Source organism: Symphalangus syndactylus, chromosome 3, assembly GCF_028878055.3.
Source record: "Symphalangus syndactylus isolate Jambi chromosome 3, NHGRI_mSymSyn1-v2.1_pri, whole genome shotgun sequence".
Lineage (NCBI taxonomy): Eukaryota > Metazoa > Chordata > Mammalia > Primates > Hylobatidae > Symphalangus > Symphalangus syndactylus.
Window position 1 is genome coordinate 25,647,197 of NC_072425.2, and position 13,750 is coordinate 25,660,946.

A 13,750-nucleotide genomic window follows, 5' to 3' on the forward strand; every position below is an offset into this window, starting at 1 on the left:
AGAACAACAGTTCTGAAATGCATAGCGGTAGATATTCAAGACTGTTGCTAGGGCATGGGGATTGGGAGATGTGGCCCTTGAGCATGGAAATTTATGTTTCCACTGTATTTATTGTTAATTTGTTGATTTTGCAGGCAAGAGGCAAGAGGAGAGTGGCTCAACACAGCGGCTCTAAGGGAGAATAAGTTGGGTTCTACTCTGTTGATAAAAATGTGGAGATGGATGAATGATCTTCTGGAGTAGTGTCATAGAGTATGAGAGTTCATCCTGACCCCCGCTGCCCAATAGAAGTAGAATACCAGCCACATGTGTAATTTTAAAGTTTCTAGCAGCCACCTTAATTTCTTATTTCATCCAGTATTTCCCAGATCATAATATTCCAACATGTAATCAATATAAAACATTAGTAAGCTATTTAAAATTCTATTGGCCAGGCATGGTGACTCACACCTTTAATCCCAGCACTCTGGGAAGCCAAGGTGGGAGGATGGCTTGAGCCTCCCCAAAATAATAAAATTAGTCTCTACAAAAAATAATAAAATTATCCAGGCATGGTGGCATGTGCTTGTAGTCCCAGCTAGTGGGGAGGCTGATGCAGGAGGATCGCTGATGCAGTAAGCTGTATTTGTGCCACGACACTCCAGTCTGGGAAATAGAGTGAGACCCTGTCTCAAAAAACTAAGAAAAGAAAAATAATAATAAATTAAAAATAAATAAATAAATTCCATTATTCTTGCTAAGTCTCTGAAATGCTGGTGCGTATTTTTTATGAATAGCACACCTCTGTTTGGACTAGCCACATTGAAAGCTCTTGATAGACACATGTGGCCAGGGGCTTCCAAATTGGGCAGCACAGTCTCCAGTTCTAAATCTGCTGTTTGCCAGCTTTGTGGTATGAGGCCAGTTACTTCGCCTTTCTGAACCTTAGTTTCCCCTCCTCACCATGTATAAAATGGGGACCATAACCCCTCCCTCTCCTGGTATTTCCACAGGTCACATGTGTAAACAGTAAGTGCAGTTTCTGGCACATAGTAAATGTCCACTTAATGTGTGATTTCTTCCTCAAAATGACTTTCACAGCAACTAAAGTATAAGCTCCCTGTGGGAGATGGAAATGCAACCTGACTTCTGATTATAGCCGAGCATTGAACCCACCCTGTCCCTGTCTCTTTTCCTTTCTTCCGCTGACATTGCTTTTCCCTGAGGCATCTGCACCATTCATCTCTTTACTTTCTTTAGGTCTCTGGAAGCCCCTTTATCAGAGATGCTTTTCCTGAGCACCCTTGCATAGAAAGCAGCACCTCCACTCTCAGCCCTCTGACCTGCTTTGATTTTGTTCAGAGCACTCTGCACTCACCACATGTAGTCAGTGCCCATTTGTTTCCTCCCCTCTCCCCACTAACCAAAAATAAGCTCTTTGAGGGCCCTGGCTGTTCTGTCCACTATTAAATTTCTATCTTCTAGAAGAGTACCTGACACATAATAGTTGTTCAGTATGGTAATGAATGAATAGATAAATTTATTGAACATCCACAGTGCTTTTTGACTTTAGCAGGTAGTACAGAAATGAAATCCACAGTTCATTTGATGAGAGGGAGACAGAGTGAGAGATGGGCGATCAGCTGCCTCAGGGCCCTGGTTCTCCCTGAGCCCTCTGCCACCCGGTGTGCTATCCCCAGCACACACCTCATCCCTCTCCTGCCTTCTCCCACCCACCCAAGGCTTTTGTAGCCTTTCTGTTCTGCTGCAATTTCCTTTTCCCCATCTGTGCTCAATAAAACTGTACATGCTATTTGAAACCCTTCTCAAGTACTACCTCCCTCTTCTACAGGGTTCTTTCAGTGCCTTTGCTGAAAACAGTCTCTCTGGCCTTCATTCCTCCGTGGGACTTCATTTCTTTATTATAGTATTTATGGCAGCATATTTCATATTAGAATTGTTCACACTTGGGTGTGACTCCCCCATTATATTTTGAATCTCTGGAGAGCAGGATCTAATTTCAGCTGGAATGAGATGGGGCTGGGGAATGCTGGAAATTGTACAGACTGTGTAGTGAGATATTCACAGGTTAGAATCCCAAGTCTGACACTTGGGAATTGTGAGCTTGAGAAGTTATTCAATGTCTCCAAGTCCTAAGGTGCTCATTTGTTAAACTGGATAACTGTACCCATTTTGTGGAATACATCTTTATTAATAACTGATCTGGACTGTATGCTTTGGCAACTACCAAGAAAACAAACCATTTTAAAGCCAGCATATAGTAGATGCTCAATAAATACCAACAATGTGACTCTCATATTTTCTCGAGTCTCCAGCACAGTTGGTGCTAATATGGTCTTATTTGCATAATGGGAGTCACTCTCTGCCATCATAACATATATGGGTAACATATGTACTCGTCCTTGTTCCAGCCCAACAAAATATCCATTTCCATTAATAAAGTCAAGGACTCTATAGAAACTTTCATTTTCATTTCTGGTGCTCTGCGGATTACTGTGATGTTCTGAATCAACAGAGATATATTCTGACTTCTTCCATGAAACATTCATCTCTACTTGAGGAAGTGTAGATTATGTATTACAGGCCCTAAGAACAAAGCAGGTTGAAACATAGCCATACATGCCAAGTGCCCGGCCAAGACAACGTGGCAGAATGAGAAGAACTCTTAACCGAGAGCTAGAAGATAGGAGTCTAGCCCAATTTGCCACTCAGGTTATGATCTGTAAAAAGGAGTTGGATTAGAGCAGGGTTTCTCAACATTTGCATCATTGACATGTGGGGTACCACATTCTTTGTTGTGGGGGCTGTCTTGTGCAGTGTAAGATGTTTAGCAGCATCCCTGGCCTCCACCCATAAGATGCCAGCAACATCCCCTCAGTTGTGAGGATCAAAGATGTTCCCTGAGGAGCAAAAGATCCACACTTGGGAAGTACTGATTTAAATCTTTCAAATTTCAGCTAATTCTGGGACTATAGGCTGAGGTCTCACTCTCCTACACACACACACACACACACACACACACACACATTTCTCTTCCATGTATGACCTTGTTCCACTTTTGAGAGCTGCAATGTTCTGAGCCTTGTTTCTTTGCAAACAGTCTAACAGCTAAGTATTCTCTCACAGGCTCCCACCCTGCACCAGTTTACAATAGAAGCCATGTAGAAGGGCTGTGTGGGTGACACACTGTGACTTCAGTGTGTTGTATCACTACCAGGATCTCCCAACAATCGCCTTCATCCTCTGCTTGCCACTTGGGGGCTCTGGCAGACAGTTTGGCAGCTGTAGTTGTTACTGTTCTGCACTCAACATGTACGGCTTTGCTTTAGGCTCTGAACAAGACCTCAGGCCACAGCTTTTGCCAGCTCAGTCCTCTGCTCATGTACTTTTCTCCTTTGCCCCTGACAACTGAGACTTGCAGTGACAAGCAGATTTTTGTAGCGACTCATGATAAAACAGTGCAATGGGCAACAGAGAGAAATAACCAATTGGACAAGAAATCACATCTCTCTTTTAAATTTTTTGTCTCTTTCTTAGCTTTACTTTGTCTTTCATATTTAGCTGGAAAAGCAGACAAATGAGGTGTCACATTTAATCATGTATATAGATGTTTACAGTTGACAAATTGTTTGTGTCCTTACCACGTTTTCACATGGAAGACATAAAAATCTGAGGTCTAGAGAGGAGACATGACTGTCCAGAGTCATGCAGCTGAGCGAGAGTAGCCACAGTTTTCTAAAGATTGTTTCCAGTTAAAGGCTTACAGCCCAATGAACAAGACAGACATAGAAACAAATACAGGCATATCTCAGCGATATTGTAGGTTGGGTTGCAGACAACCACAATAAAGCAAATATTGCAATAAATGGAATCACCCCAATTTTTTGGCCTCCCACCACATATTAAACTTATGTGTACAGTATCCTGTAGCCTATTAAGTGTAGGATAGCAGTGTGTCTCAGAAAACAATGTGTATGCCTTTATTAAAAACACTTTATTACTAAAAAAAAGGCTAATGATCATCTGAAGTTTCAGTGAGTTAAAATATTTTTGCTGGTGGAAGGTCTTGGCCTCAATGTTGTTGGCTTCTGACTGATCAGGGTGGTCAGGTTGCTGAAGGCTGGGTGGCAGTGGCAATTTCTTAAGACAACAATGAGGTTTGCCACATCAATTGACTCTTTCTTTCATGAAATAATTTTGTAGAATGTGATGCCATTTGATAGTATTTTACATAAGGTAGAACTGCTTTCACAACCAGAGTCAGTACTCTCAAATCCTGCCACTGTTTTATCAACTAAGTTTATGTAATATTCTAAATCCTTTGTTGTTATTTCAACAGTGTTCATAGCATCTTCATCAAGAGTAGACTCCATCTTGAGAAACTGCTTTCTTTGCTGATCCATAAGGAGCCACTCGTCATCCGTTCAAGTTTTATCATGAAATTGCAGCAATTCAGTCATATCCTCAGGCTCTACTTCTAATTCTAGTTCTCTTGCTATTTCTGTCACATCTACAGTGATTTACTCCACTGAAGTCTTGAACCCCTCATGATCATTCATGAGGTTTGAAATCAACTTCTTCCAAACTCCTGTTACTGTTGATATTTTGGCTTCTTCCCATGAATCACAAATGTTCTTAATGGCATCTAGAATGGTGACTCCTTTCCAGAAGTTTTCCAATGTACAATGCCCAGATCCATCAGAGGAATCCCTCTTTATGGCAGCTATAGCAGTATAAAATGTATTTCTTTTTTTTCTTTTTTTGAGACGGAGTGTCACTCTGTCGCCAGGCTGGAGTGCAGTGGCGTGATCTTGGTTCACTGCAACCTTGCCTCCCAGGTTCAAGCAATTCTCCTGGCTCAGCCTCCCAAGTAGCTGGGACTACAGGTGCGCACCACCATGCCCAGCTAATTTTTGTATTTTTAGTAGAGACGGGGTTTCACCATATTGGCCAGGATAGTCTCGATCTCTTGACCTCATGAAGTGTATTTCTCAGTAAGACTTGAAAGTCAAAATCATGCCTTACTCTATGGGCTGCAGAATGGATGTTGTTTCAGCAGGCATGAAAACACCATTAATCTCCTTGTATATCTCTATCAGAGCCCTTATGTGACTAGATGCATTGTCAATGAGCAATAATATTGAAAGGAATCTTTTTTTCTGCACAGTAGTTCTGGATAATGGCCTTAAAATATTCAGTAAACTATGTCGTAAACAAGTGTGCTGTCATCCAGGCTTTAGACCACAAGCAGAGTAGATTTAGCATACTTTTAAGGGCCCTAGGGTTTTTGGAATGGTAGGTGAGCATTTGGCATCAACTTAAAGTCACCTGCTGCATTAGCCCCTAATGAGAGACAGTCTGTCCTTTGAAGCTTTGAAGTCAGGCACTGACTTCTCTCTAGCTATGAAAATCATCGACATCTTCCGATATAAAGCTATTTTGTATACATTGAAAATAGGTTGTTGGCCGGGCGCGGTGGCTCACGCCTATAATCCCAGCACTTTGGGAGGCTGAGGCAGGCAGATCACTTGAGGTCAGGAGTTCAAGACCAGCCTGGCCAACATGGCGAAACCCTGTTTCTACTAAATATACAAAAAATGAGATGGGCATGGTGGCGTGCACCTGTAATCTCAGCTACTGGGGAAGCTGAGGCATAAGAATTGCTTGAACCCGGGAGGTGGAGGTTGCAGTGAGTCAAGATTGCACCACTGCACTCCAGCCTAGGCGACAGAGCAAGACCCTGTCTCCAAAACAATAAAGAAAATAGGTTGTTTAGGGTAGCCATCTTCATCAATAATTGAAGCTAGATCTTCTGGATAACTTGCTGCACCTTCTCCATCAGCATTAGCTTCTTCACCTTGTACTTTCATGTTATAGAGATGGCTTCTTTCTTTAAACCTCAGGAAGCAACCTCTGCTGTCTTCAGACTTTTCTTCTGCAGCATTTTCACATCCCTCATCCTTCATGGAATTGAAGAGAGTTAGAACCTTACTCTGGATTAGGCTTTGGCTTAAGGGAATATTGTGGCTGTTTTGACCTGCTACCCAGACCACTAAAACTCTCTTCATTCAACACCAGGCTGTTTTGCTTTCTTATCATTCATGTGTTCACTGGAACAGCACATTTTCCTTTGCATTCACAATGTGGCTAAGTGGTGCAAGAGCCCTAGCTTCCAGCCTATCTTGCCTTTTGCCATGCCTTCTAGCTTTCGATTTAAAGTGAGAGACGTAGGACTCTTCCTTTCACTGAAACGATTAGAGGTCATTGTAGGTTTACTAATTGGCCTAATTTCGGTATTATTGTTTCTTGGGGAGTAGGGAGGCCTGAGGAAAGGGAGAGAAAGGGAATAGCTAGTCAGTGGAGCAGTCAGAACACACACGTTTATCGATAAAGTTTGCCGTCTATTTATATGGGTTCAGTTCATGGTGCCCCCAAATAATTACTATAATAACATCAAAGTTTGCTGACCACAGACCACCATAACAGATACAGACCACCATAACAGATACAATAATAATACAAAAGTGTGAAATATTTTGATAATTATCAAAATGTGACACCAAGACACGAAGTGAGCACACATTGTTGGAAAATTGGTGCTAACAGACTGGCTAGGCTGAGGGCTGCCACAAGCCTTCAATTTGTAAAAACTTTAATATTTGCAAATTTCAATAAAGTGAAGTACAATAAAATGAAGTATGCCTGTAAGCATGATACAAGGTGATAAGGGCTAAAATGCAGTTACAGAAAATGAGCAACTATAGTTCAGAGGAGTAAACAAATAACACTTTTTTAAATGAATAAAAAAAGAAAATGACCTCTGAGGACCTGACCTCAGCTGGCTATTGAGGGATTTAAACAGGGTTTGGCCAGGCAGTGGGGATCAGGTGAACAAAAACACTGTCTCATAGGGAATAAGTTGACATCAGTATCGACATTCATCATCATTATCCTCATCATCATACATGCCATTTATTGAGCACTTACTGTATGCCAGGCACAAGAGGGAGCAATTATGTCATTTAATTGTCACCTTGGTTCTGAGTGTAGGTGCTATTATTAACCACATTTTGCAGATGAGGAAACTGAAGGTCAGAAAACTTAAATACATGACCTGAAATATTACTGTTTCTAACAGGTGCAAACTGGATTTAAAGCTGCCTTTCAATATGGAGTAAGAGAGGCTCTGTTAGAATAAGTAGGATGGGGTCACATACAGTTAAGCGAGTAAGTAGACTGACAAGGAGGGCGGATCACGAGGTCAGGAGTTTGAGACCAGCCTGGCCAACACAGTGAAATCCAATATCTATGAAAAATACAAAGATCAGCTGGGTGTGGTGGCACGTGACTGTAGTCCCAGCTACTTGAGGGGCTGAGGCAGAAGAATCGCTTGAACTCTGGAGGCAGAGGTTGCAGTGAGCTGAGATTGTGCCATTGCCCTCCAGCCCGGGTGACAGAGTGAGACTTCGTCTCAAACAAAACAAAACTAAACAAAAAGTTTAAATTGTGTTTACAAAATTGGCCTGGCCTTGTGATTTCTGGTCTATCCTCTCCACAAGGAACCTCTCTACCAAAGCTACCCCTTAGTCTTAAGCATTTCACCCTCGCAGCACCACTGTGCCATAATACCTCCTAATAAAAGAAGCATGTGAGACCCCCTGACAAAATGACCACCTTCAGTTTTCCTTTTGAACCCTGGGCAACCTTTGAGGCTGAGTCACCAAATGACAAATTCTCTGGCCATGTTTCTTTGGGTTTGGGAGACATTCCATTGAATGTTGCAGAAGTGAACTGTAAGCAAGCTCCATGAACTCTTCATCTCTAAAGTATTCAACCTAGATAGTCATGATAATAATCCATCACAAGACTTTGTGCATTCATCTGCTCATGCAAAAGCAAAATGTGTGCTCAGTGGATACATGCCTGCTGAGAGAAGGAAAAGGAACTCTTGTTTACTGATACCTCTTTATGAGAGGCAGATTGTTAGTGAAGACAGTAGATGGTACAGTCACTTGAATTATGACTCCATGTCTCTTACTGGGTGTTTGAGACTCTGTTTCTGCATTGATTTATTTTATTCATTTTTTTCAACACATCTTCCTTGAGCATCTACGATGTGCCAAGTGCCAGGATACATGCTCGTAAGCTCACCCTCAGCTTTACTTACAAGAAAACTGCATCCATAATAGACCAAACAGTTTGTACATGTTCAGACAATATGTGAACAGCCAAATGGGAACCTGGGCCTAGATTTCCATAGATTCTATGTTTTTAACCAGAACTGTGCTGGGTTTTATAAACTTTAAAGCACTCTAGTGATATAAGGTATTATTATGAAGATGTGTTAATCACATTTTTTCTTTTCCTGTGTCTTTCTCTTTCTTTTACTCCTCTCCCCCTTTCCTCTCTCTCTTTTGGTTTCTCTTTTTTTCTCTGTTTTTTATTATTTCTTCTATAGGACTCCACAGAATGGAGCAAGAATGAGAGGAAAAAGGCCGGCAGAAAAGCATGAACTGGAGGTTTGTTGAGCTCCTCTACTTCCTGTTTATATGGGGCCGTATCTCAGTGCAGCCCTCCCACCAGGAACCAGCTGGGACAGACCAACATGTCTCCAAGGAATTTGATTGGCTCATTTCAGACAGGGGGCCTTTCCACCACTCCAGGAGCTACCTATCCTTTGTGGAAAGACACCGTCAAGGATTTACAACCAGATATAAAATATACAGGTAAGACCTGGGCTAAATAGCCCTTGCCTTACATTCATATTGTGCTTTGTGGAGTCAGGCGTTGATTGGTGCAAACCTTGCTGTGTGCAGAAGTATCTGGGTCAAGGGTCTGTGCTCCTTCCACAAGCTGTTTTTGATTAAAATTTTTTTTCTTTGCACAAGAGACTAACTATGACAAGGAGAGGATCAAATAATTAATATTTATTGAGTACTTATTTGTATGCTGGGCAGGGCGCTTAATACTTATTATACATTATCTCATTTAAACATTCTAATAACCATCAGATATAGGTTTTGATTGTTTTTCCCAGTTTACAAATTAGGTCATCAAGCCTCAGCTTGGTTGAGTTACTTGACTAATGTCATACAGTTAGAAGTGGTTGGACTGGGATTCAGAATCTGGTTTATCTGCATCCATATCATAATTTTAGTCAGCCACATCAAGTATAAGTAACGTTGTTTTGAAAATGCTGCTGATGTACCCAATATCCTACCCAAATACATTCAAACATTTGGAAAAAAAGGAAACCTTTTCTTAAGCAGGTCTGTACTGGTTCTTGGACCACTGACATTGTACTCATCCAAAAAAAGACTTAGCCCAAATTCTTTCCTCTTTGAAACTATCCTAAAGTTTTCACATTCCTTCCTTTGATAAATCCACAGCTCTCTACACTAACACCTCTTTAATTTAAAATCATTTGGAATTAGAGTGCATTCTTGTATATTTTTGTCACCTAACTGGAAACTCTTTGAGGGAATGACTTATAAAGAATTCATTTCTAGATCCCCAGAGTGATTTTTGCTCTGCCTTCTTATCATAAACACACAGTGAATGTTGTAGACTTAAATGAATAAGAGAATGCAAAAAACTCTCTCAGGTGTAGTTAGGTGTGGTCTCAGGAGGATAACTAGTTATAATATCACATGGTGGTGGCTATAATGCAGTTTTATAAAGGGAACTCTGGTCCATGTTAGAAATCCATATGTGTTGGTTATTGCTGTTGAAATAAGAGGTACCCTGAATGGAACCACAGATTCAGAATATTCAACAGTAGCATCCTTTTAGTGAGCACTTATCATATGCCATGAAGGGAGGATATTCAATCCTCATAACCTCCTCTATGAGATGGGCAGTGTCTTTTACAGATGGGAAAATCAGGACTTTGGAGGTTGAGTGTGTTGCTGTAAGTCATCCATCCAGTAAGGAGTGGAGCTAGGGTCTACACACTGATTTACCTGAACCCAGTGCTTTCCTTCCAACCATTCTGTTGGATGCCTCCCCTGGTATAGCTTCCAAATGTGGAGTGTTGCAACTCTAAGAAACTTTTTCCAAACATTTTTCTTTACAATCATTTGTAAATATCTGGGGGGTTGTTTTAGACATGTTGAGAAGTTAAAGTTTGCTAATGAGGATGGGGGATTAAGACCTCTAGATACTGATTTCAGTTCTTCATGCACTGGTCTTGTGACATTAGGTAAGCTCCTTCATCTTTTGCATTCTACTGTCCTATTTTATCAAATGATAGGGCTGAGGTAGATCAGCAGTTTTCGACCTATGTTATTCAAAAACCTGAGGATTGATTAAAGTAGCCATAGAAACCATTGTGGGGAGTGTAGCAAAGAGGTGACCAGGCCGGATTCTGAGCCCTACACCTCCCTTATACTAGAGAAGGTTTGTATCTGCTTTTGTGTTAAGATTTCATGTATGATTTACTTTGGATTCTACTCCTAAAACAAAGTTTGCAATCATCCAATAAGTGGATTTCTAAGATTCTGTCTAGCTCCAAAATTACATTTAAGATTTAACCAAAGTCAAATGGTTAATTAAATGACGGAGTTCAACCCAGAAGTCAGGCCCCTGGTCATCTAGTTATTCCTTCCTTCTCTTATTTAATCCTCAAATAATTATTAAGCACCAGCTACAGACTCAACACTAATTTTAGGGCAGATGATACAATGAAGAGTAAAATAAATATAGTAGTTGCTGTCATAGGAGAGACTGACAGTAATTAAACACATGCACATTTCTATGTATAATAAGTGCCATAAAGAAAAATGTGCAGAATGTGTATAACTGGGAAATCATAAATACCACAAACATTGATTTGGCACCAACAATGTACAAGGATTAGGCGGAACTCTTGTCATAATGTGCATGTGAACCCATATGCAAATATGCACCCAGAGACATGTGCTCATCCAGATGCTGATCAGAACAACAGCCAACTAGGACATGCTCACTGGGGCAATTGTGAATTGATACTTTTTCCTTCCTGTATGCCACTTTGTTGAAACACTGACGTTTCAACAAAGCATGTCCATAGGCAATTTCCGTTGTGCCTGTCTTCCTGTATGCTAGCATGGACACAGCACATTACAAACTTGACATTTTCATCATCAAAAAAGAAAGGCCTGACTATCATAGTGCTACATGTTTTGATGCTAGAGAGCCAGCTTTACTGATCTGCCCAGACCTCAAGCTTCCACCAGTACCCTCCTCCCCAGAATCCTGGCTGGAACCCAGGGTGATTGGGAAGTTTCAGAAAGAAACTGAGAAGCAGCTTTCTCTCCTTGTTTAACTAGGTTAAGGCCATCTTCTTTCTCCTGCATTTGTACACAGAGGCTGGCTTCTGCTCATAGAGTCCTGGTCAAGTCACTGCTAGTGACAACAATGAGAACCTTTTTAATTAAAACCCAGCAGAAGCCTCTTCTCATGTTGCTTTATAAGCCAAGCACCAGTGTGTGCATATGCAGTCTTTTGAGTGCATGACGTAAATGCTCTGTCACTCACAAGCTTGAGTTGTCACCTGAATGCTTGGGGGAGTTTTCTGCTCTTGAATCTGCCAGGGTGCAGTGGGAGCACTTTTGACCTCAGAGTCAGGGAACTCAGGTGCTGACCCAGCTCTCCTATCTGCTGATTGTGTGATTTTGGTCAACTAACGGAACTTCTTTGAACCTTTGGTTCTTCATCTGTAAAATAGGAGTGCTAGCTGAAGTCATCTCCAAGGTCCTTCTTATCTCTGAAATTCCATGATTCTGTGAAATAGTGTCATTTGAAAACACAGCATGTGGTAGTGGAAAGAATTTTGGGTCTGGAGTCTAGAGATTTAGGTTTTGTTCATCCTGGAGCCTCTTTCCAGCTTTCTCATCCTGGGCAAATGCATGTATGCAGCATTCACTCACTCATACATTTATTGTTTTAGAATTTAACACCAATCGTTATCCATAAATTGTACTACTGTTTGCTAATATAGAGATGACCAAAAAAACCCAACAGATTACACACATATATCCTCCTATCCCCACATAACCACCACCCCCTCCTCCACCCAGCTCAGAATTAGGAGTGAAGGACAGAGGGCGTAAAAAGTGAATAATCAAACAATGATCTTTCCATAGATAGTAAATGACCGCTCAGATATTCAATTTCCCCCTCTGTAGAAAGGGATAATGATGTCTGCCCTACCTACTAGGTCAGTGAGATACAGTTTGTGTGAGAGTGCCTTGTAAAATGTAAGTTATCTCATGCTTGAATTTTTTTCATTAGAGTTCTAAATCATCATTCTAACAAAGTAACTTATTTTCACTTTCTGTTAAGACTATACATATATTAGTCATTAACTCCTCATAGCCACACTCTGAAGGGAAATACTATTATTGTCCCATGTCATAAATGAGAAAGGCACTAAGAGCCCATTGTTCACATTACACAACTGGGAAGTGGCACAGCTGGGATTCAAAAGCTGGTCTGTGGGACTTCCGAACGTGGGCCCTTAACTCTATGCTGTCACAACTCTCCCTGGTTCTTAGTTACCTGATTTATTACCAAATGCTAACAGGCTTCCTTTGACCATGGGCAAGTTTCAACCACTCTGAGACTCAGTTTTCTCATCTGTGAAACTGAGATGATATTAAATGCCTTATGCAATTGGGGTGAGCAATAACTTAGATTTCAAATATATAGAGCTTAGAATTTTCTAGGAGCTTCACAAAGGCATATCAGAATGGTGGTTCCCTCTTCCACTTCAGATGTTGGTTGTTTACTAGGAATTATTTTTTTATTCTCATGGTAATTTCAAAGTCAGTTAGTCCATAGATTTTTCCTGTGTTTCCAATACCTTTTTGTGTTTTATTTTCTGTTTTTTTTTTTTTTTTTTTTTTTCCTAACTGTGAGATCATCAGTAGGTGCTGTAAATTTAGCAATTATTTCAAAGATGGTTTTAATAGAATAATTATGGTACTCTTTGGATCTGAAGAGTCAGGGCAAAGGGGAGATTCTGGTAATGGTGGTCACTACGTCACAAGAGGTGGTTCCATATTGAGTGGTTTTCCCTGCTGGTTGCAGAACAAGTGGTTTGTGGCTTACGTTGCATCTCCCTTTGAGCTCTAAATATATACCTGAAAGTTGAGTGTAAATCAAATTTTGGTAAGCCAAGTCTAATTGCCTGGCTGTATTGCATATTTATTTCAGAGTTGTGTAGATCTCAGCCCTCCTCTGTTGTCCTGATAATTTCTTTATGTGTTTCACAAAAATAATAGGTTTTGTGGTAAAGCCACTTGGCTAAATGGGTGGTGCTGGGGATGGATGAATGGTTCTGCTAAGATAAATGAGATGTGGTCTTTATACAGCAGTCATTCAAGAGTATAGATTTGTCATCTAGATATGCCAGATATTGTACATGGGGAGTTTATCTTGTGATGAACAGGATTCCTGCCCTCAAGGAGCTTACAGACAAGAAGTTTAGAGAGAAGCCCACCCTTGTCCCACTCCAAGGGCTTGTGTTTGAACTTGAAAGAAGCCTTCACCTTTTGATTCCAGGTATAATCTTGACGTCATGCAGTACAGGAACTAGATTTCTATTAGTATGGCATAAATTAGTCGAAATCAGCATTTCTTAATGTATGTTACAGAGAACTCTAGTTCAATGTAATATTAAAAGATGTTTTCTGGAAAAAAAGAACACCCATTTATTTTTCCATGATGACGCTCATAGTCAAAGAAGCAATAATCATCACAACAGTGA

General features: G+C 40.7%; 1 protein-coding gene across 1 annotated transcript in view; it reads left to right on the forward strand.

The window, feature by feature from the left end:
- The window catches only part of BRINP1 (BMP/retinoic acid inducible neural specific 1), a 205,191-nt gene that overhangs the window by 47,431 nt on the left and 144,010 nt on the right, over positions 1-13,750 (forward strand). Inside the window, exon 2 of the mRNA XM_055271306.2 lies at positions 8,459-8,726. Within this exon, the coding sequence (XP_055127281.1) occupies positions 8,509-8,726 (218 nt within the window). The 5' untranslated portion in view covers positions 8,459-8,508. The remainder of the gene's footprint in view (positions 1-8,458; positions 8,727-13,750) is intronic.